This window comes from Dipteris shenzhenensis, chromosome 19, assembly GCF_047967505.1.
Source record: "Dipteris shenzhenensis isolate YYH24624 ecotype China chromosome 19, Dip_SZ_1.0, whole genome shotgun sequence".
Lineage (NCBI taxonomy): Eukaryota > Viridiplantae > Streptophyta > Polypodiopsida > Gleicheniales > Dipteridaceae > Dipteris > Dipteris shenzhenensis.
This window is the reverse complement of record NC_141614.1, coordinates 28,832,085-28,856,560: the sequence shown is the minus strand read 5'-3', so window position 1 is coordinate 28,856,560 and position 24,476 is coordinate 28,832,085. Positions and strand designations below refer to the sequence as shown.

The 24,476-nt window shown below is 43.2% G+C and overlaps 1 protein-coding gene across 2 annotated transcripts in view; it reads left to right on the top strand.

Moving 5' to 3' along the window:
• Window positions 1-3,076: 3,076 nt before the first annotated feature.
• Window positions 3,077-24,476, top strand: part of LOC147890309 (uncharacterized) — a 53,604-nt gene continuing 32,204 nt past the window's right edge. For both annotated transcript variants that reach the window (XM_087391077.1, XM_087391076.1), the window contains exon 1: window positions 3,077-3,919. In XM_087391077.1, coding sequence (XP_087247203.1) covers window positions 3,614-3,919 — 306 coding nt within the window. In that variant the 5' untranslated portion in view covers window positions 3,077-3,613. The remainder of the gene's footprint in view (window positions 3,920-24,476) is intronic.

Here is a 24,476-nt window from a genome sequence, read left to right as displayed (position 1 = left end):
CTTTCAAATGTATGATATCTCGAGCCAATTGACCAACAAAATCGTCAACTAAGAGGAAATTTAATGTGAACTATGCACAGTTATCTTGGCTTGCATGTTTTCTTAGGTACATTACAAAACATGATTGGTTTGGTTTTCAACTCATGGATCACAGATGTTGTATAATGGCTCACATTTGTCATTTTCAGGACTCACAATCTCAGGACATTATGCTTTCCCTTCATGTGGAGATAGTTTACATAATTGCCACTTCAAAAAGCTAGGCAAGGTTGTGTATAAAAACCACAAGACATCTCTTCCCATGGGTTTCCTATACAATGTCTATCCAAGATCTGGCAGTCTTGAGGAGTCTAATATTACTCTAGTCATGAAATTGGGGGATTGATTGAGACTTTGGATGGATCCTGGCACCTCTTTTCCATGGAAGATTTCTTTAGTGAACATAGAGATGGAAGGGAACTTAGGGAAGAGATTTCTAACATGTCATTTCAAGGATCCACTTCCAATCAAATTGTGTGTGCTCGACATGTCAGAAGGTTTTGCCAAAGAGATGTCTGGAAAAAGGATGCATGTGGGAAGTTGCTCTTACTTATTGGAAACATTTGATAGTCACATATCTTTTGAATATAATGCATATATTCAAAAATGTGGCTAAAAGTCTATGGAGTCATATGATTGGTGATAGAGATAGGTTAAAAACCCACCCAAACTTAAAGAAGAAGGGCATTAAGAGGAGCCTGTTGCCAACAAGAACAAATGGCATGACGATGTTATTGAAGGCACCATGGGTGCTTACAAAATCAAAGGAGAAGTATGTGAAAAGTGTTCTAGTATTAAAAGCCACTAATTATATGCATTTCTTGAAGGGTGCATTTACTACAGACGGGAAACTTGGTGGTCTTAAAGCCACATGATTGGCACAAGCTATTGCAATTTCCAATGGTTTACTTAAACCTTGTCTTTGCATTTGACTGATATTGTTGGGCTCATAATTGTTGATATTGACTATAGACTTCATGTATAGTAGTATGTACTCTCACTTGCTTTATGAGGTTATAAAAAATTGCCATCAATGACTTGAGTTATTTTGTAAGATATGATGTCAAAGTTATATGAGAGTATAATTTTATTTATGAAGAGGACTCGTTCTAGTTACATTAGTTAAAACATTTATTTTGAATGCAAATGGATATGCTCAAAAGAAATTTGAAAATCTTCCATCGTGTTGATCGAGGTGTCGACTAAGTATCCAAGCCATTGAGCTAATATATATTTAATTGAGAAAACATCTCTCTCTCTCTCTCTCTCTCTCTCTCTCTCTCTATACACACACACACGTGTGTGTGTGTGTAAATATATATACATATACATATACATATACATATATATACATATACATATACATATATATATATATATATATGTATGTATGTATGTATGTATGTATGTATGTATGTAGACATACACATACACATACACATACATATACATATATGTATGCACACACACGCACACACACACACACACACACATGTATATGTGTATGTATATATATGTATATATGTATATATACATATATAAGAAAGAACGTGGAGATTACAATACAATTACTGAAGACCATGACCGAGTGTGTCATAGGGTGTAAAGGATCATACTCCATCCTAAGAATTTGCAAACTTCAATGAACTTTTATGCTTACTATGTGAACAACAGATAATTTTCACATGATATCCGTTGTCAATGATTTATATTGTTCCAGAACATATTTCATATACATATTACTATGCCACTTTTTGCTACACGTGTTCAAAGGGTATAATATACGCTAGCTCTTTTGAGTGGTTGGATCACTATATTCCAACTTAAGGTAAGAAATTTATGGTTGTTTCTTTTTACTGCCTACTGTCAACGAATTGGTAGAAGCAATCTTTGGATAGAAAGATGAATAGCCATGACCAGAGATGACTTAATCTTACGGCATGAGGATAGAAAGATTCATAGCAGAGCCTCTCTTTCCTAGTGACCTCATCATATGCAACTTAAGAAAAGGAATTAAGTAAAAATAAAGAAGAAGGATAAAAGATGTATCTAGAGATGCCTTGGTAGTCTCGTCACAACGCTTGTATGCTTGATTGTGTCTTTTAGGCTGACAAGAGAAATTGTCGATTGTTGTCAAAGCAATAACATGCATATAGTGCATCTGTTTATCATTGTTTCATGTGCAGCTCTTGATTCTTGATTTAGTCCTATTGCTTTCTTCCAAATTAAATAGCTGTGGTCTCTCACTTAGGAGAGCGACATCCTTGTTGCAATTTTCATATGACTTCCATTCTTGAAATCGCATGATGCTACTATTACTTTAAATATCATTCATTCTATAGCTCCGACTCATTAACACGAGATGGCATTTGCCATGGAATGGAGACTCTATGCTTTAAGAGTGATGCTATTTAGACTCACCAATGCTCCCACAACATTCCAAAGGCTGAATAGTATTTGAGGGATGTTTTAGAGGTATTCATCGATAATTTGTGCGTACATTTTGCATGGGATGACCACCTCAGAGAGCATTCCTGTGTGAGAAAGGAGAGAGGGAGCGAATCAAGGCGACAATGTAGCAACTGTGCGAGGGAAAAATCCTTGGCAAAGTTTTTCGTCGTCTTCTCCAATTTTGAAGCTACTCACAGGCGAAGTTTTACTCCAAGGTGATGTCCCCATTTGGCGAAAAACAACCAAAAATTTCGTACTCCCAATTATCCAATTTCACGATGTTAGCGGGTACCCTAAGGCTACGACAAATAGACCTCCCAAAAGTAGATCATCTGTGAAATCGAGAGCGTGGGAATGCTCTCTTACATCTGTCCGACCAGTCTTTGAGAGGTGTCGTCTCGTAAGAATTTCCCTCAACCCAGTGAAATGTGTGGAAAGAGGACCTAATAAACTCGTTCAACTCTTCCCACGTGGCACACTCGAATGAAGCATTGAGGAATCTAGGGTGACGTGGCAGAGTGTCTGTCATCAAGATTCATCGTTAACGAATCTTTTAGATTCCAGGCTGCTTGCTGGACTGTGTGGTTGCAAATCACGGGGTGTGAGAGCTCCACGGTTGGGGTGGCGATGGTGAACGATGTTCACTCCTTATGCCCACGATGGGATTGTCCCTTGTCCACCATTATTCTCGCGGCTGCATGCGTCCCAGTCGAGTGTATAACGGAAATAGCACGAGAAGACGAGGTGGATCGACTGGGTTGCGTGCATTTTGAAAAGCTGGGCTAGGAGGATTGCTCTGGAGCGGCAGGGCAACCAATTAGGAGCCAGGCCATTTTTGGACAGAACAAATTGGAATTTTGAAGCGAGGAGGGGAAGGTTGTCAGAGGGAAGAAATTGAAGGAGCAGTAACGAGCAGCCAGCGAGCGAGCGAGCCAGAGAGAGAGAGAGAGAGAGAGAGAGGTTCAGTGCTTCCTGGACACCAATTCCGGCATGCTCTTGACCTTTAGCATTCTGTGAAGCTACAGCGCTTCGATTTTGTAATTATCAGAGTCGCCCATTTCTTCCAATGCTCCATACAACCCCGCAGACAATCACACCCCCCTGACATCCAGCCCTTTCACAAATGGCTCTTCAGACGGCACACCCTCACCCTCCTGCCTCTCACTCTTCCCACTTTGGTCCCTCTGTGGTCTCGATTCGATTACCTGCACACTCGCTTTGCTTTCCTGGCGCACGTGGGAGTCCATTTCAATTGGCTACTCTTAGATTTCCAAACCTAAAGCAGAACCCTTTGGATCATTGCTGCTCCCAATTCCATACTGGCGGTGGTGAGATCAGTAGCGACAGTACTGCGAGCTCGGACTCTCCTTTCGGCTTGTTTCTCCATGACCTTATGGATCATGCCGGCATTGATACAACCCACGCAAGGGTATTTTCTTCCCACCGATGTATTTGTGCTGGGACCCTGTGAGTTGTTTATTGGCTAGATTATTTGAGGCTTTCTATAAACCTGAGGCAATAAGAAGGGCCGGCTTCATAAATTTTGCGACTTTAAAGGGATGTTTTGAACGTTGAAGAATAATATCAAATCAATGACATAGAAATCCAAAGAATGTAAAGGAACGAACTAAGATATTTGTATCACATATTTAGCCGTCAGTCCACGTCCATTCGTGCAAAATTTTGAAATTGAGGATCTGTATGAAGCGTGGTGTGTCCTCTTATTGTTCAAGAATTTGACGTATAGAGAAGCTGGCGCAGAGCGAATATCTTTGTAGTTGGATAATCCGGGGACTAATTCAAACAAGTTCTTTACCGAAGAGAAGAATCAGTCTTTTGGAACTAAGTGGAGGAGCAGAGATATGGCCCTCTACCGTGTGAAAGTTATCCTCTTCCGAGGAGTTCTCCTCATCCTTTGCAGGGATTTTGAGGCAGAGGGCTAGACGGGTCTTTTTATTGTGATGGTGAGCAAGGGCATCTGTGGTCCTACAGCTGAACCATCTCTGATCTGGCGAACAGAAGGCTGAACGGGAGGATGGGTGGGGGGGGTGTGAGAGGATGTCTTTGCCTTGAGCGTTCAGTCCTCTTGGAACAGTCACATGCAAAGTGATCAAACTGCTTGCAGATGTAGCACTGATTGTAGTACCCTGTGGATGTCATCCTCTGCCTGGAAAGAGGACCATCAGGTGTCAGGAGGTGCATGCAATCAACCAGTTTGTCAAAGAGCAGCAGTGGCAGTCCGGAGCTTAGGATCTCCAACATTTATCCAAATGCTTGCCAAGCTGCCTGATGAAAACTTTGGGGAGGTAAGGAAATGTAAGGTGAGAATGGAACTCCAGACGGTAAGGATACAGAAAATTCTTCCTATAGCCTGACAAAATATGAAGAGGGGAGAGGAGAAGAGTGGAGATGAGGAGAGAGGGCACAGCTAGAGAGCACACCACAAATGACTAACTGTACACTAGAATTAGTTGAAAAAATAGAATATATACAAACCCTTTTAGGGTTAGGGTTAGGGGATCTAACCCTTTCCTTTATAGCACTCTATAAGGTTAGTGCTATGCACATATGATCACGTGATGGTGCTATGCACACATGATCACATGATGTTGAGCGTGAACTCTCAACACCTTCCCTCAAGATCAACATCATGAAGTAGGCCTTCCCTCAAGATGATGATTCTGGGGAATCGAAGAAGGACTGAGCATTACATTCCATCACACCCCTTTAATGGGAATGTCCTTCCTCTGCGTCAAACCAAGAGCTAGAGCTAGTGTACAGTTAGTCATTTGTGGTGTGCTCTCTAGCTGTGCCCTCTCTCCTCATCTCCACTCTTCTCCTCTCCCCTCTTCATATTTTGTCATGGTATCAGAGCATGGTTCTGCCTTCCGTTGAGGCGCCATCCTTCTTGTGAGAGTGATTGAGAGATTGAGAGATCGAGAGATCGAGAGAGATTGAGTGTTCCATTCTCTTCCGTTGAGAGAAAATTCCGTCCACTTCCGTTCATTGAGTGTCCATTTCTTTGAAAGATTTCATTGCTTGAGAAAAAGAGTATTCCTTGTTTATGAGAGAAAGAGAGATCTAGATCTTAGTCTTTGATAGAGAGGTCTTCAAAGGTTTCGTGAGAAAGATAGGGAGACTCTCTTCATAATGTTTTGATAGGAAAGACAATGGTGAGGGAAAACGTGAGTGTGAGGCAGAAAAAGAGTGTTTGCTGCTGCATGAAAGTGTAAGAGAGATAATGTGTGAGATAAAGAAAGAAAGAAAGATTATTGAAAGTCTTAGAAAGACCGAAGGGTCTATGAAACTGAAAGAAGCCTGATGCAATGAGCTGAAAGGGTGGATTGCATCATCACCCACAATGAAAACAACATAATCAAATCAGATCAGACCTTATACGTGAGAGAATCGAAGCAAATGTGTGTGTGCGCGCACGCATGTTTGTGAATGTGGAAATGTGGCTTTGTGAAGAATGTGTGTGTGTGTGTGTGTGAGAGAGAGAGAGAGAGAGAGTCCAAAGAGGGCTGTTGCTGGTGCACAAAAAGGATTGAGGATACCATCTGAAGGCAAGGAGAAGCTGGAGCAGAGCAAGGATCTACTGAAGAAGTTGAAGACTCCCCCCACAATGGGCTGGTGAAAGGCAGAGGGGGACCTGGAGGCTGAGGGCGAGGAGGTGCTGGGTTTGAGTGTAAGGAAGGCAACTGACGGAGGGGACAATGCATGTTGTGGGGAAGGTGAAGACAGCCCAAGAATCTGCTGGCAAATAAAACAAGGAGCAAGACCGAAGGAGCAGTGCATGATATGGCTGTAGAGAGAAAAAGAGGGCTAAGGAGAGCCCATGAATGGCAAAGGGAAAACGAGGACAGAGGGGGAGCTGGTGCTGAGGGAGCAATTAACAATTGGGCAACAGAGGGAAGTTGGGTTCTTCTCCCTACGAAATGGCTGATGAGCAGAGGACAGGTCCAAAAGACAAGCAGCTAGACAAGGGAGTGAAGCGTGCAGCAGTAGCTCGGCTAGCTTAGGACCATGACAAAAAATTCTCATAGGTGGAGTCGTAATACATTATTCATGATGTCATATAGATGGGAAGCATAGAGTGCGCACTTGTATAACAAGTACGCAATAATTATAGCGTACATCATGTATACCCAATTACGTAATTTTACAACTTATATGAGTCTACCTCTAGACTCCACAAACTTTTATAAAGATCAAGACATGTTGTTTGCCTAATATGTTTTTCAGTTACATTAAAAAATAATAATATCTAAAAATAACAATGAGAGTGGTCAGATGTTGGTTTCTTTCAAATTGAAATTTAGGGATTTTTTTCATGTTGAGGTTCAAATTCTTAACTATTGATAGTTAATATGTTTTAATACAATTTTTGGAGTAAAAGCCAACATCCCCATTACAAGTGTCTCTAGTGCTTTGAAAATAAACTCTAATTTCACATATCTAGGGCATTTGCAACCAAATGGCATTGCTTAAAACTCACACTGCCATAGGGAGCAAAAAAAACTATCTTTGGGCACTTTTGTCCTAATGTGTATACAATGATATCTAAATTATAGGTCTATTTTAGTACAATATTTTACTTCGTGCAGTTGATCAAAGAGCTTACCAATGCGAGGGTTTAGGTTCTTATATGCAATTGTGATGTTGTTATTGCTTGGCATTGTTTGTGCATAATTGCATAGCACATTTAGCAAATGGTTTAGCTCTTTAGGATTGAAAGGTCTATATTTTTTGCGAGGATTCCCACTAGCTGTGGTTGACTTATGCTCTTATGTTTCAAGCTTCAATGTGAGGTCCAAACTATGTCTTCACAAAGTAACAGAATAACAATATTGATCTTTTCATGTGTTAAACTCTTCTCTTCACTATGTATCAATGTTTGCATATCAAAGGCAAAAGTATCTTTGGCTTGGGAACTTCGTATATTTTGATTCGTATACGATTTTCTCCCTATGTGATTTTCTTGTGGCAACAATCACATCGAAGATATGTTGTAGACCCAGAACAAGAAGGTGAAGCTGGGTATCCCTTTATTTTTTCTAAAAGATAATAAATCCTTAACTTGAGTGTGAGGTAGGTATGGTCTACAAGTTTGATCAAAGAATAGCCCAGATGTGGGACTTTGGAAAGGGCATTTTCTAACTTTAGCACAATATCCTGAGGGAAAGAGGCAGCTGTGGATCTCTTGTGACAGAAACTCAATGGCTAATTAAGGAACTTAATAAATCATTTGAAGGTTCCAGAGAGTTCTCGTTTTTTATTTACAATTCTTTTTTGGTTATGATGTCTAGGGTCTCCTCTTGTTAATTGATCAAGTTAGGTTATCAGGTTATCAGGGACAGCTTCACCCCTTAGTCACTCATGGACCAATCGACATTTTCCTTCTCCAAGAGCACGAACTCATCGAGAGACATTGTGCCAGGGCAAGCAAGCTTCTACCAGGGCATACCTTTGGGTCTAGTGCTCTTGGAACGTGAGGTGGTGTCTGCTCCTCAGTTTCGGCCGCTTTTCATCTACTTGTTACTGCACATGCTGTATTGGGCTTATTCAATCATCTTACTTTTGGGGGACTCTCCGATTGGGGTGCTTAATGTGTATGCACCAAATTTGAGAAGAGATCAAGTTGCCTTTTGGAGAGAGATTTACGACATGCTAGCTCTAGGGGGGACTTTAATATGGTAGAGCAGCCGACCTACGAAAGGAAGTTCTCCTCTTGAGAGAGCAGCACATGAGGGTTTCATCCTCAGGATCAGAGGCAGAGGCAATCAGTTCGAGGATGAGTTCTAGATCAATGAGCCCAGTCTCTGATACTCTTGGTCTAACAAGAGACTCAAGGGAACCAGGATCAACTACCTCTGCATTGGTAACGGGGCCTTGGACAGAGGAGAATGCATCCTCATTTCAGCAAGCACCACCACATCCGACCATCTTCCTATTGTCCTCCTCATCAGAGACTTGGTACGCACAGATCACCTGCCAGAGTTAGGATATCAAACTTGAAGTACTTGGATGAGGATGTTACTGAGCAGATAATTGATATCTGGAGCAGTCAGGACAGTATCAACAGGCCTCTCTACTGCACTTCAGCTTACCTTTGCTCTCTTACCATCAGATTGCAAGAGAGAGGACAGAGGTAGTTCTCTTTGACAGGCCCACTTCATGTACTTGGATGAGGATGTTACTGAGCAGATCGTTGTTGATATCTGGAACAGTCAGGACAGTGTCGGCAGCGGCTCCACAGGCCTCTCTACTGCACTTCAGCTTACCTATGCTCTCTTACCATCAGATTGCAAGAGAGAGGTAGTCCTCTTTCAGGAGAAGATAGTGAGATGCAGATTGGCTGCTCCTTCAGAGAAAGGAGGAGAGGCACCCTACAGATCCATGGATACATGAGACCCATGGCTGCTCCTTCAGAGAAAGGAGGAGAGGCACCCTACAGACCCATGGATACATGAGACACTCACAGTCGCACAACAGGAGCAGCAGCCACTTTTTGACCAGAGAGAGATTTTTGGTACCAAGCTCAAGTGGCCCAGATTGGGGGAAGATGCAAATAAATATTTTCTTCTCCATTAAGGTACAAAGATTATGGCAGAGACAGTGTTAGACAGCTTCAGGATCCTCATGGAGTCCCTCACACAGATCCACTAATAGTTAGACAATTGCCGCAGACTTCTACTCCTTGCTCTATTCAGCCGAAGCCTCCAAACCAGCCAGCTGCAGAGTTCAACACAAAGTTTGGGTGCAGATGCCCAGTTAGAAATGAGAGGTCAGTTGGATGACACAAGAGCTCTAGACAGCCTTTCTTGCCTTTCCGAAAGGTACTGTGTGGGGGTTAAAGGTCATTGTGCCTTTACCCCGGTTATGTACAATACTCAAACACATATATAAATGAATGAAAACGAAGATTAGGGTGTTCTGCACCCACCAAAACTTGTGTGGCTCTCTGTTTCTCTCTCTCCCTCTTCCGTTCTTGCTTCCGTTGAGAGCACTCTCAACTGGTATCAGAACCCGGGTGATCTAGCTGAGCGTGCGTGAATGCGTGGAAGCTCAGTAGCTCTGTGGGAGGAAGGAGTAGCTCTGTGGGAAGCTTTGTGGGTGATTTTACTTGCATCCGAGTGCGCAGAGACCTTGGAGGAACCTTTGGAAAAGTCACTTTGGTTTTGCGAAGTGGTTTTGAGAGCCTGTTAAATGTTTTCAAAGAAAAAGTCGTTTTTAAAGCTTTTCCCTGTTCCGTTCGACGACAGAGACTCCGTATTGATTTGTAGAGGCAACTATTGCTTGCTTTTGGTGTCCATTTCACTTCAGGAGCTTGGAAACACCTTCATTCTTGAATTTGGGATCATTTCATTGGATTTCTGACTCACTGTGTCAGTTTCTACGTTTTTCTACCCGGGTGTTGGAACTCAAGTTTGGAGCAACTATTTGCAGATCTGTCAGTTCCGGTGGACTCAGGAGGTCCTAAAACTTCTATGTTGCTACTCCATTGCCTCCATATGTGAAAGTGAGTCATACAAATAGTCCCAAATCAGATGAGGAGAGGGCCATGATGGCTAAGGTTCCTTATGCATCAGCGGTTGGGAGTCTTATGTATGCTAGAGGCAGTTAAGTGCATCATGAGGTACATGAAGGGTACCAAGGAGATGTGCATATGCTTTGGTAGAGGAGACATGCGTGTACTTGGGTACACAGATTTAGACTATGCAAGGCATGTGGATAGTAGGAGATTCACTTCTGGTTATGTGTTCACCTTTGCAGGTGGTGCAGTGTCATGGATGTCTCGTGCACAGAAGTGCGTTGCTTTGTCTACCACAAAGACTGAGTAGCCACAGAGGGTTGCAAGGAGGCTATATGGCTTGATCGGCTAGTGGGAGATTTGGGGATTCATACAGGTGTACCGACATTGCATAGTGATTCCATGAGTGCTATTCAGCTAGCACGGAATCCGGTCTTTCATGCAAAGACCAAACACATTGAGGTCAGGTACCATTTCATCAGGGAGGTACTTGAGGACAAGCGCATAGAGCTTGTCAAGGTTCATACAAATGATAACCCTGCAGATATGCTGACGAAGAGTCTACCTAGTCAGCGGTTTAAGTATTGTTGTGTATTGATAAAGGTCACTGTGCCTTTACCCCGGTTATGTACAATACTCAAGCACATATATAAATGAATGAAAAAGAAGATTAGGGTGTTCTGCACCCACTAAAACTTGTGTGGCTCTCTGTTTCTCTCTCTCCCTCTTCCGTTCTTGCTTCCATTGAGAGCACTCTCACACTGCTTATAAAGTCCGGCTATAGCAATCAGTCTCATACTCCAACCACTCCTACCTGGCCTCATAGATCCGCTTTGCAATGAAAGGGGGAAGGGCAGGTTAGAGAAAGGAGTAGAATTGGTAGGAGGGAGAGGGAGAGAAAGGGGTAGAGGGAGAGAAAGGGGTAGAGGGAGAGGAAGAGAGAGAGAAAGAGTGAGGGGAAGAGAGAGATCGGGAGAGAGAGTAGGCAACACGTAGGAGGAAGGAGGAGGGAATAGATAGGATTAGATGTCACATCAAAGGTACATAGTAGGGGGTGGATGGGGACTTATATAGTCCCTCCACATTTTCCACCTAAAGGGCCTCTAACTTGGCCCTTTTCCCCCTTCATTACAGCCATCCCTTCCCATAGAATTTTGCCCTCAAAATTTCACAGCATGGCTGTCCAAAAAGTGCAGCAAACAGCAACTACTAATCTAACCGGTAGGAGATAGGGGTGGTCCTGGACCATGCTTTCTGGCTGCCATGAATTTTCATCCTCATGGAGTCCCTGCCACTTGATGAGATACTCTACATAGGCCTTGTTTTAGAGTACATGGTCTCTGAAACCCATGATGTGCTCTGGAACATAGAGGATGTGGCACTCTTCATCCATAGGTGGCAACTCAGGAAGAACATGGACATGCTGTCCAACATGTGGTTTCAGCAAAGACACATGGAAAACATCATGGATCTTGGAGGTACTGGGTAGCTCCAACTGATATGCTGCCTCTCCAACCTTGCAGATGATCGTGTAAGGACCGTAATACCTATGAGCAAGCTTTTTGTTGGTCTTACCTTTCAGCGGGGCATAACGGCTCTATGGAGACACAAATGCACATAATCTCCCTCTTTGAAAGACAAATATCTGCATTAATCTGCATATTTCTTCTGCTTGGCTTGGGCATCCTGCATATTCTTTTTTGCCAACTGCAGAAGGGCATCCATCCTCTCCAAGTCATTCCGTGCTTGCTGATTTTTCACAGCCATGTCAGCAATTGAAGAAGGCATCCCGATCTTGCATCCGTACATTGCCTCAAATGGGCTCATGCCAATGGAGAGATGATTGGTATTGTTCTAGCAAAATTCAGCAAGTGTTAACCATGACTTCTGAGTGTCATGACAAAAGTGCCTCAAATATTCCTCCACCCATTTGTTCACCCTTTCTGACTATTAGTCTCAGGATGGTAAGCAGTGCTAGGTGTGAGTAGAGTAGTACCCACTGCTGTAACTATCTCCTGCCAAAAGTGACCCATAAATTTTGCATCTCTGTCAATGACAATTTCCTGAGGGAAACCATGATGCTTAAAGACATGCTCAATGAATTGCCAAGCAACCTGTGATGCTGATTTCCGAGTCTTAGTGGGTTTGGGTATGAAATGGGCTTGTTTTGTCATTCTATCCACCACAACAAAGATGTTGTCCCATCCCCTCTCTGTAGAAGGCAATCTTGCGATGAAATCCATTGCTATGTGCATCCATTTGCCCTTTGGAATGGGTAATGGCTGCAAGAGACCTATGGGTAATTTGCTATCCACTTTATTCTGTTGGCAAGGCAAGCATTCAACGACGTATTTAACCACATCTCTCCACATGCCTTCCCAGGTAAAGCACTGCTTGATTCTTTCATATGTTTTAGTGAAACCCGCATGTCCAGTCATGGGAGAGGAGTGTATTTCTTGTAAAACCAATTGACAGTATTTCAATTCTGGTACTAAATAAATCCTGTCTTGGCACCACAACAGCCCATTATGCAATTTGAAATCCGGATGACCGACTAGAAGGCTTCTGAAAATCTGAAAATATGGGAGCTGCCTTAGAATTCTGCATATACTCTACCTAAATGCCATGAATCCACTCCTGATATATGGTAGAGATAGTAGACAAATTGCAAGACCAGATCCTGGACAAGGCATTTACAGGCCACACTTTCCTTCCCTTTTCTATACTCAATGTCAAAATCATAGGATTGGATTGCAGCCAACCACCGCTTTTGCTTATATGGCAAATTTGGCTGGGTGCGGAAGAATCTGAGTGTCCTCTGATGTGTTTTCACCTTAATTTTACTTCCGTATAGATAGTGTTCCATTTCTTGAAAGCATGCAAGATAGCCAGCATCTCTTTATCATAAACATGGTAATTGAGTTCTTTGGCATCAAACTTCCTGCTTTGAAAGGCTATTACCCCGTGTTCCTGCCTCAGAACAACCCCCAATCCTTTGCCACTGGCGTCTGCCTCCACAATGAAAGGACGTGAAAAATCATGGCATACCAAGACAGGTGCATGAGTGAGAGAAAATTTCAGGTCTTCAAAGCTATGTTGTGCTTTCTTTGACCACTGAAAAGCATCAGTAAGAGGAGCTGTCCTCTTGGCAAATTTGCGACTAAAGCGCCTATAGAAGGAAGCAAGACCTACAAATCCTCTCAACTGGGTGGGATTTTGTGGCTGTGGCCAATCTTTGATGCATTTCACCTTTTTGGGATCCACCCGAATGCCACGTCTACTCACAATATGCCCCAGGTACTCAACCTCCTTTGCCATAAAAGTGCATTTGTTGGCTTTTGCATAAAGCTTATGCATCCTCAAAATTGTTTCACATGCTTAATGCGCTCTTGTCTATCCTTGTTGTAAATGAGGATATCATCAAAGAAAACTAGCACGCGTCTGAAAAGAAGTGGCTGCAATATATTATTCATCAGTGCCTGGAAGGTGACTGGTGCATTAGTCAATCCAAAAGGCATCACCTTGAATCCATACAAGCCCTGTTCTGTGTGGAAGGCCGTCTTGTGCTCATCTCCTTCTTTCACCCTGATTTGATGGCAACCAGACCTCAAATCTATCTTCGTGAAAAACTGAGCACCTTTGAGTTCATCCAACAGGTCATCTATCCTGGGGATTGGAACCCTCTTCTTGATAGTGGCCTTATTTAGATCCCTGTAATCAATGCACATGCGGTACAATCCATCCTTCTTCTTCACCAGAAGCACTGGGAGGCAAAAGGAGAAGTGCTATGAGAGATGAAGTTCTTCTCAAGCAATTCCCACACTTGTACTGCCACTTCCTCCCGCTCAACCTTTGAGAGACCGTATGGGGTTTTGTTTGTGGGGTTACTGCTAGGCTCTAGAACACTGGCATGATCCACATCCCTCTTGGGAGGCAATTGGGATGGCATATCAGCAAATACATCAGCAAAGTCCAATAGCAACTGTTGCATATCACAATCCTCAACATGGGGAATGCCACCCCCTTGAGATACTGACACATTCAATGTGTAGAGGGCATGCTCCTTCCTGAGCTCTCTGGCCAACTGCCTTGCTGAAACGACGTGCAATTTAGGAGTTGCAATGCCATGCAATGCTACAGTTCTACCCTTGTGGACAAAGCTGAGTAATAGGGCATTTAAATCCATGCTGATTTTACCCAAAGATTTTAGTCAATCGCAGCTCAGGACAGCATCTATTGGGCCCATATCCAATGCCAAGAGATCCCGAGCGAATTCATAATCCTCGGAGAGCTTGATCCTTGCATCTTGGCAACAACATTTAATGACCAAATGGTGTCCATTTGCCACCTCTACTCTCTGCCCATGATCAATCTCAGTAGCAATCAGTCCCCCTTTCTGTAAGGTCTTAGAATTGAGGAAACTATGAGTGCTATCACTGTCCACAAGCATGTGAACAGTCCTGCCATTAATTTTTCCTTTCAATCTGATAGTTTCAGCACTTTTGGCACCCATCAAGGCATGAAAAGAGATGGCATAAATTGTTTGTTGCGCATCCCAATAGATCTCCTCCTCGTCCACAAGAGCATTTCCATTTGCATCCTCTTGCGCAAGAAAAGGCATAGCAACCTGACGCTCCACATGAAAGACTTTAGGCCAACGGCCTCGCATGTTACATGTGGGCCGAGTGTCATCAGATTGTATACCATGTGCATTATGTTCATTAGCACCACGAGGATCAAAGGGAAAATCATCCCCCTTTGTGGCTCCAACATTTGGAGCTTCTTCCATGACGTGTGCACCCTCTGAATCATCATGAGTGGCATCCAAAGTCTTAGAAGCATCCATTAAATCCTCATCATTCAATATCTCAATAATCATGCTGAGTTTTGCAGTACCACTGTTACGCATCTTGCAAACTTCCCGATGCTCAGAAGTCCACTTCTCACCACACTTAAAGCATAAGTTTGCCCGCTTTCTACTGTCCATAATAGCCCTGGTGTGTTGTTTAAATTCTGATTTTTCATTTCCAACACTTGGCTTAGCTCCTGGATTAGCATCAAATGACATGTATGGCTTAGCATATGGCATCTTGCTGCCTGTAACAGTGGGAAACCTCGGAAATGGTGGTGGTGGTGCTACTGATTTTCTTTCATGCCAATCAGTCACCTTAGGCTTCTTCTCAGCCTCATTTGCATTCCCATATGCGCTTCCCTATGCCATCTTACACTTGCTAGCATATGGGCTCAAATACCTCTGCCAATTGGGCTGCGCGTTCAATTGTATGAGGGTTATGTGTCTTCACATCTGTAGCGAGAGAAGGACTCAATCCTTGGATGAAACACAACAACTTCCCTCTCTCAGATACGTCTTGTACAAACAAGGAAATTCTCCAAAAACGTTGCAAGTACTCTTGGACAGTACCAATCTCCGATAATGCATAGAATTCAGCCAGATATTGCTCGAGTATGAGCTGGGATACAAATGTGGTGATCATCGACTCCTTGAACTCTTTCCATGTGGCTGGCCTCTGAGGCGAGTCCCTTATATAACACCACCAAGTATGTGCATAGTCCTGCATGTGCATACCCGCAAAGATTATGTGATCCGCATCCTACTTTGGGTAGGAGCGGAAATAATCTTCCAACTTCGTAAGCCACTCCTCCAGCTCATTTGGTGTGCGAGTATCCCCTTTGAACCTATGCACTGTGAGTTTGTCCTTGATTTCCTTGGCTGCATAACTCTTGTGTGTGTAACCTCCGGATGTGCGGGCGTCTTTATGCTTGAGGTTCACATAATCGCAGAAGGACATCTCAAGTTTGATGGCCTCAGGTAGGGCCTTATACGAACACAAAGAATCTGCAAGCATGTCATCAAAAGTGACTTACTGCCCACCACTGACCCCTAACTGCGTAGTAGCTGCTGCCATCTGATGCACTATCTACGTCTGGCTATATGTGCTCGCTGGCGGAGTGATAGGTGCATGAACCCCTGGTTGGGTCTCTTTGCCAAATGCATCTCTCCGAAATGATGGCATACTAAAGGGCTAAGAAGAGGACTGACCTCTCTCCCAAGGATGTGGGCTGCCGTATAAACCAAAGCCAGCTCTAGGCATACTTGTTGGTGCGGTGAAAGGAGCACTAACCAGATGCACACCAACGGGTCGGCCCAAAAGAGACGGCTCAGCCTGCATAGATGCAAAAAGCTGTGAGCCAAAAGATGGCCTGACATCTTGCAAGATGGTGCTTTGAATTTTGTATGGGGTTTCCCTGCTAAAAACTGAGTGCCTCTGAGATATCTGAAGACTCTCTTCACTGCCTGCCAATGATGTGAATTGGGCATGTGCATGAATCTGTTGAGCTGAGATACTGCAAACTGCAAGTCAGGTCTGGTGTGACATAAATAAATAAGGCATCCAACAGCCTGCTGATAAAGAGTGATATCACATGGTGGGCTCCCATCATGAGCTGATAATTTGAAGCCACTGGAGTAGAGATTGGCTTGCAATCCTCTAACTGAAAACGATCAAGGAGCTGTCCAATATACTTGGACTGAGACATCATGATACCCCCCTCAACATGAGCAAACTGAATGCCCAAATAATAGTGGAGCCATCCCATGTCTGACATGTCAAAAATCTGCTGCAAATCAGCCTTGAAAGCTGCAATTTGCTGAGTATCTGGGCCCATGATGAGCATATTATCCACATATAAAATCAGCACAAAAAAAATCAGATCCACTCCCACGGACATAAAGAGTGGGTTCTATGGGACTATTCTGAAAACCAAGGGATAGTAAGTGTGCATGAATTTTGGCATACCATGCCCTGGGTGCCTGCTTCAAACCATAAAGGGCTTTTCTAAGCCGGCATACCTTATTTTCAGAATTAACAACCTCAAAGCCAGGAGGTTGTGTGACATAGACTTCTTCCTGCAGATCCCCATGAAGAAAAGCGGTCTTGATGTCAAGTTGGTGCACTTGCCAATGATGATGGGCTGCAATGGCAATGATACATCGAATGGTAGTAATCCTCGATGTGGGAGCAAATGTCTCCTCAAAGTCAATGCCTTGTTATTGGGCATACCCTTTTGCAACAAGACGGGCTTTGTATCGATCTATGTTGCCATCAGATTTCCTTTTTAATTTGTAGACCCACCGCGTTCCAATGGCATGCTTGCCAGGTGGGAGATCTACTAATTCCCATGTGTCATTTTTGGCAATAGATTGTAACTCAGCTTTCATTGCATCCATCCACTCTTTGCTGTCAATAGCATCTTTATGGCACAAAGGCTCTTCATTGCAAGCTGTAGCAAGGAGTGCAAACTCAAGAAAGTGACCATGCTGTCTATTCCCTGATCTTGTCAAGGCAGCAAAAGGCTAATCTTGTTTGCTGTCCCTCAATGTATCAAGAAGCCATCTGGGAACTTGCCTTTGCTGTCTATTGACAGCTCTTTCTTCAATGACTGCATCATGAGTAGTGGGATCATTTTGTGCCGGAAGAGAAACCTGCAAATCAGCATGAGGTTGTGGCTGATTATTGCTTAGTGGAGGGCCTGCAGGAGGCTCATGTTGCTGCTCAAAATCCTCTTCTGATGATGGCAGAGGTAACCAAGATTCAAAGGCATCAAACATGTCAACATCTGGCTTTGCTTTGCAGTCCACAAGAGGAGAAGTTGAATGTTCAGCAAAGATCACATCTCTACTGACAATAATCTTCCCAGTATTTTGTTGATATAACCGATACCCTCTGCTCTCCTGGCTGTAACCAATAAATATGCATTTGATTGCCTTGTCATCAAGCTTATGTCTCAGCTGAGATGGTACATGAACATATGCAAGAGACCCAAAAACTCTCATGTGTGAGAGTGAAGGCTTCCTGCCTTTCCATGCTTCATAAGGTGTAATAGTCTTCAATGCCCGTGTAGGTGATCTATTCAGCACATAGTTGGCACACATTACTACATCAAGCCAAAATTTATTGGGCAAAGACTTGGCGTTGAGCATGCATCTGGCCATCTCCATTGTGGACGTGTTTTTCCTTTCAGAAACAGGATTCTGCTGAGGAGTGTAAGGAGTAGCGCATGAGTGAATAATGCCCCGTGAGGACAGAAATGCATCAAACTCCTTTGACATATACTCACCCCCCCTATCTGTGTTGAGGGTGACAAGCTTGCTTCCTGATTCATTCTCAACCATATTCAGCCATCTCTGAAAGCATAAGAAAACTTCAGATTTGGCCTTTAAAGGATATACCCAGCAATATCTTGTGAAATCATCAATGAGAGTCATGAAATACTTATACCCCCCAATGGCATTTGTCCTCATTGGGCCACAGACATCACTGTGTACTAGCTGCAATTTCCTTTGTGAGAGTTTTGGACAATTCTTTTGAAAAGGAAATCGATGTATCTTACCCAAAAGACAACCCTCACACACATGTTTGGAAACTGTGTTAGTCTGAGGTACATCATTTGCCATCTGCTGTGAATGTAGCTTTGCAAGAGCTCTGTAATTGAGATGGCCCATTCTCTCATGCCAAAGATGAGTTTCAGCAAGTTGTGAATCTGAAATAGCCAATGCTTCAATAGAAAGTGCAGCTGGATGATGATCAAGGTGATAAAGCCCTTTTTGCAAAGTGCCAGTGAGAACTATGGCATTGTCATCATGAAGATCATATACTAGGCATCTGTAGCCATCAAAAATTACTCTGAAACCTGAAGTAGCAATTGCTGAAATTGAAATCAAGTTGACTTCAATGCCAGGCACAAAAAGAACATTTGTCAGAGTGACAGGATGGCTGGAAATGGATGTGAGCTGCACATCTCCAACTCCTTTTATAGCATATGAAGCATTATTAGCACATGTAACAGTCCCCCCTCGAGGTGCATCAGCTAGAGTATGAAACAACTGTCTGCAAGATGTGACATGCTTGGAAGCACCACTATCAAAGTACGAGGACTGAGCATCATTAGCAGTAAAGAGTGCATCAGCTTTGGAGGGATCAAATGAGCAATGGACAGCCCATGCCCAATCATCCTGAAGAGCATGTGCATGTGAAGCATCTGCTAGCTCATGGGATTCAATAGCATGTGAGGCATTAACTGTCAATCCTGCTTTCTTTTTCTCCGAAGCAATGCGCTTCCTGCATTCTGAAATGTCATGTCCAGGCTTGCGACAATAGTTGCATCTTTTCTTCTTTGCCTTATCTGCTGTATTTTTAGATGCATGGGAGGAATTGCAGCTGCTATGCGCAGATTTTGGCTTGCCCATAGGCTTGGAAGCCTTGCATCTTCCTGTCTGCTGTGAAGCAAATGCATGATCAGGAATAATGGCTTGTCTGTTAGCTCTACTTTGCTCTTCGTGCAAAAGCAAAGTAACTAGCTGATCAAAAGAATAGTGGTCTGGATTACCCATGGCCACTAATCGAAGGGTTGTAGCAAACCCTTGATATGTATCTGGCAGTCCATTCAATGTGGTACTGACAAGCTGTGAATTTGGCACCACCTCATCAATGTTGGCAAGCTGTTCCATGAGGTCCTTGACCTTTGTCAAGTATGCATCCATTGACTCACCTTCATTCATATTGACTTCCTGTAATTGCCTTCTCAAATATGCAACACGAGCTTCATTGTGAATCTGATAGAGAGAAGCCAATTTATCCCAAGCATCCTTTGCTGTCCTGCAAGACCAGATGTGTGGAATAATAATTCTCTTGCATGATAAAGCAATGCATGAATGTGCATTTGCATCTCTTGCATCCCATCTTGACTGTTCTTGAGTTGGAAGAGCAGCAACAGGAGTGCTAGAGGAAGAGGCATCAGTACCCCCTGCAGAAGGACCAGCAGTAGAGACAACCACTGTAGCATTGGCTGGCCTCAGATCAGCCCCTGAAACAATATTCCACAAATGCTTTGCAACAAGAATATGTTTCATGAGATAAGAACACATCGGATAGTTGGTGCCATCCAACTTATCATCTTCACGAAGAACTCCAAATAAATCTTGATTGTTCCGAGCCATAGCAAATGTGATACCCTGAAAAAGACTTGAAAACCCAAAAGCCTCAAGGCTATCACTGCAAAAAGCTGGCTGTCCCAAAAAATGACAGCAAATATCTGCAAATTTCAGACCCAAATCAAAGGGCAAATGCAGATCTGACCCAAATGTGACTGTGACAGGCAATGTTCACTGCAAAAAACAGCAAATTTGGCAAAAGCCCCAAATTTATTGAGGGCAAATACAGAAAAGTCCCAAATTTTGCTGAAATTTTTTGCAAATGTGACCCAATGTATGCAAATCTGAATCAATGTCCTGCAGAAGTGACTCAATGTTTGAAAAAATCTGACTCAATGTCCTGAGTGATGACATGGCACAATAGGACAGTCCTGAACCAAATTCCGAAACAAGTACAATGTACAGTGTAGGTACCGTACAGACGTACGGAACAATACAGGAACCAATGTATGGTTGTACGGGTGCGAGATGCACAACTATACGAAACCTGTACGGACCCTGTGCGGTGACGTACTGAACGGGTACGCTGTACAAAAACTGTACGGAAGCTGTACGCTATACTGTGCACAATGTAGGTACGATGTACGGACGCGCACAGGTACGACGATGTACGTGTGCAAGTACGTTGTACGGACGCGCGTAGGTACATGCGATGTACGTGTGTAGGTACGTTCCCACGCGCAGGTACGGCGATGTACGTGTGCAAGATCTGTACGTCTGAAGCTGGACGCCTGGATCTGCAGCACAAAAAATGGTGACTGATGGCCACGGGTGCTGAAGGAGACCTCGAAAAAGCTGCAGCAGCTGGAGATGTGTCGACCAGCAGAGCAACAGACTCCCAATGAGCAATGGAGGACTCGGGGGGCTGAGGAGAGCTGGAAGACAAGAGCAATACCTGCTCTGATACCACTGTAGGATCGGATAGAAGAGAGAGAGAGAGTGCAGGTAGCAAAAGTTGTAATAGAACAGCCGTCACGTTAAAATCTTAGATACTCAAAAACATACAAGTACAAAGTACTTGTACCTAGACCTAGGACTAAGTGTCCTAGGTGTCACATAGGACTAAGTGTCCTATGTGGCCTAAAAGGCACTAACACTATAAGTGCCTACACTTATGCCTACAAGGCACATACCATGGCCTATAGGGCATCACTAGAACCACCAGAAGATGGCCTACAAACCCCCCTCCATCTGTGTTGAGGGTGACAAGCTTGCTTCCTGATTCATTCTTAGATAGTCAAAAACATACAAGTACAAAGTACTTGTACCGAGACCTAGGACTAAGTGTCCTAGGTGTCACATAGGACTAAGTGTCCTATGTGGCCTAAAAGGCACTAACACTATAAGTGCCTACACTTATGCCTACAAGGCACATACCATGGCCTATAGAGCATCACTAGAACCATTAGAAGATGGCCTACACTTATTTCTTTAGATATTTAATGTTGAACCATGCGAGGCATAAAAAGGCCAAGTTTGAATCTATCATTTTCATAATCAAGCTATATCAAAAGGTTTGTCCAAAGTGATGGCCTTCTTGTGCCTAAGTTTTGCTTTGATCATGGCATCAAGCCAAAAATGTAATCGATGGTTCCAAGAAATAATTGGTCTAGGATTTTTTTGGGCAAATTCATGATATATTTGTATGCATTTTTTGCTATGCAATGTTTTTATTCAATCCAAGCAAGCCCGCCTTTCTTACTTCCTCTCATGGGAAGATCTTTGGACATTCGCACTGGAACTTGTTGGCATGTTGGAGGAGATCGGCGATAGAAATCTAGATGTTTAAAGAAGGCACATATGTAGTACCGAAAAGAGAAGTAATGAGAGAGATTCGTATGCAACTTAGGAAAGTTACACAAAAATCATCCCTGCCCACGCTTCAATAATTTGGGTGTGGGTGGGCACGGTTGCATACACATCGCCACCGCAGCTTGGTGGTCAATAAAATTTATTACATGGCGATAGATGACAGGTTTGTGTCTCACCACGCATAGCCAAGTTTATGGCGCATTAAAGTTTTTGTGTGGAGAAAACCTCTGCCCGAGTGCTTGGGCGGAGGGTCTTCCCTGCCCAAAGTTGGGAGAACGCTGAAAATCACGCGACCAACCTCTTGCTACCATTTGGCGCATCGCATTAAAGTTTTAGGCAAGGTGGGCAGCCCCTATGTATAACCAGCCTTAGTTTAAACTAGGTTGTGAAACTTCATGTAGTAAGTCCAAGGCTTGGATATTCATTCTAAGGGATGACATGGCTTAGCTTCAAGATGTAAATTGGAGCAAGGATTGTGTAACCTGGCGCTGGAAAATCCGTACACATCTCGAGATACGTGTTGGAACTGTGGAAGTTGAATCGCCAATTAGATAGAATGCTGGGAGAGAAGGATAAGAAGCGAAACACAACACTAGGGCCTAGAAATAAGGGCTGGACCCCCGAAGTTTTTTATTGCAATAGAATAATCTTTGTACAAGTGGCTCTTGAAAGAGCATAGAACTGAGTACAATTTTGAATACATGTGGGAGGTGAGAGGTCTTTCTTTTATAGACTAGGCCTAGCAAAAAGCTAAGGCTTGCTTAAAAGCTGCTTTTTCATAAAAGCTAAGCTTTTAGCTTTTTAAAAGATACTTTTTCATAAAAGCTAAGCTTTAAAGGCTTTTCTTCCTAAGTTTGAGGATTCAATTGCCTTTTTAGTCTTGTGGGCCCTCTTTTGAAGCTGTGCCTCCTTGTCCTTGCTTAATAGCCTTGTGGGACCTGGTTTTTGTGCTTTTCTCCCCAATCTTGGGTCCTTTTTGCACTCTCTTGGGTCCTACACATTGCACAAACAAATCCTAACACTTTAACCCATTAGAGGTTATCGAAATGCATGCATTCCTAGTTCTTGGACTATTTCTAGTCCCTTGTGGGCGTCCCCACAGTTCTCTTTTTACCAATGCAGGGCAAAAGTAAAACAATAAAACTTCTTCCTGGTTAACTAACTTCACCATTCTTTGACCGAAGTCAATTCTAATAAAGATCACTCTTTATTTTCTTGGGAGAAGTCCCAAATGGTGACATCCCCTCGGCTTCTAAATAGTTGTCCTCAACTGAAAAGCTTCTTGATAAAACTGTAAAACTTAAGGATACTCTGAGAAGAATTCCTCATCTACCAACTTGGCATCAAGTGCCGAATAATTCTTAAACTTGACAAGGTATCTATGGATAACCTTGCCTCTTGGTCCTTTCTTCTCTGTATGATATACAATTTGTTCTGGTTGGAGGATCTCCTCCATCTCTTCCACCTCAAGTGGCTCTTCTTGAACTGGTGTGGGTTTTGGTCCTCGATACTTCTTTAGAAGACTCACATGAAAGGCATTGTGAATTTTCCAAGTCTCGGGCAGCTCTAGTCGGCAAGCGACTTCATTTATGACCTCACTAACTCTACATGGTCCATAATACCTAGGAGACAACTTTAGGTATGCTTTCTCTTTTCCTTTCATCTTTCTAAGTCGTGATTTTTCAAACTTTAGTAAGACCCAGTCTCCTTCTTGGAGATTTATCCCTCCGGTGCTTGTCTACTTCCTTCTTTTGCTTTTGTTGAGATCGTTCAATTGTTGTTTGTACTTGAGAGAAAGCTGTATCTAAGTCTTGGACATATTAGTCGGCTGCAAATATCTCGTTCTTTGTTCTGAGGATGGATGGTAGAATCACCTTTTCATAAATAACTTCGAATGGGGCTTTTCCTATGGAGCTATGAACAGATTTATTGTATGCAAATTCCACAAGAGGAAGATACTTTTCCCATTCGACCTTCAGCTCGGATGCATAACACTTCAAAAGATCCAATACTGTGGAATTGGTATTCTGACCTTGTCCGTCTGACTAAGGCTGAAAAGAAGATTAAAAGTCTAGCTTCATTCCCATATTATCAAATAATGCTCTCTAGAATAAATTAGTCATCCTGGGGTCTCGATCACTAACAATCGACTTAGGCATCCCATGGTGCTTGAAGATCTATGCCAAAAACAATCGGGCCATTTGATCTGCCTTAATAGTTTTTCTTACTCGAATGAAATGGGCCTGTTTGCTGAACCTGTCAATGATGGTCCATATCCCATCATTCCCGTATCTGGATCTAGGAAGATCAAAGATGAAATCCGTGGCGATGCATTCCCATTGTCCTTGCGGTATGGGCTGCGGCATGAGAAGTCCTAGGTTTACCTTTTGGCATGCAAGACATTCAGTTACAAACTTGTGAATGTCTTTCCGCATCCCTGGCCAAAAGAAATATCTCTCAATGGCCTGTGTAGTAGACAGAATACCTCGATGCCCTGCATAAGGATGAGGAACTGGGCCTGATAAGTCCTTTGGAGAGCAAATCATGCACCTATGCCATAATTTCTTCAATCTGGGCTGCGCTCACACGATAAGGTGGTCGATTTGGGGGCTCACTTCCCTGGAAGGA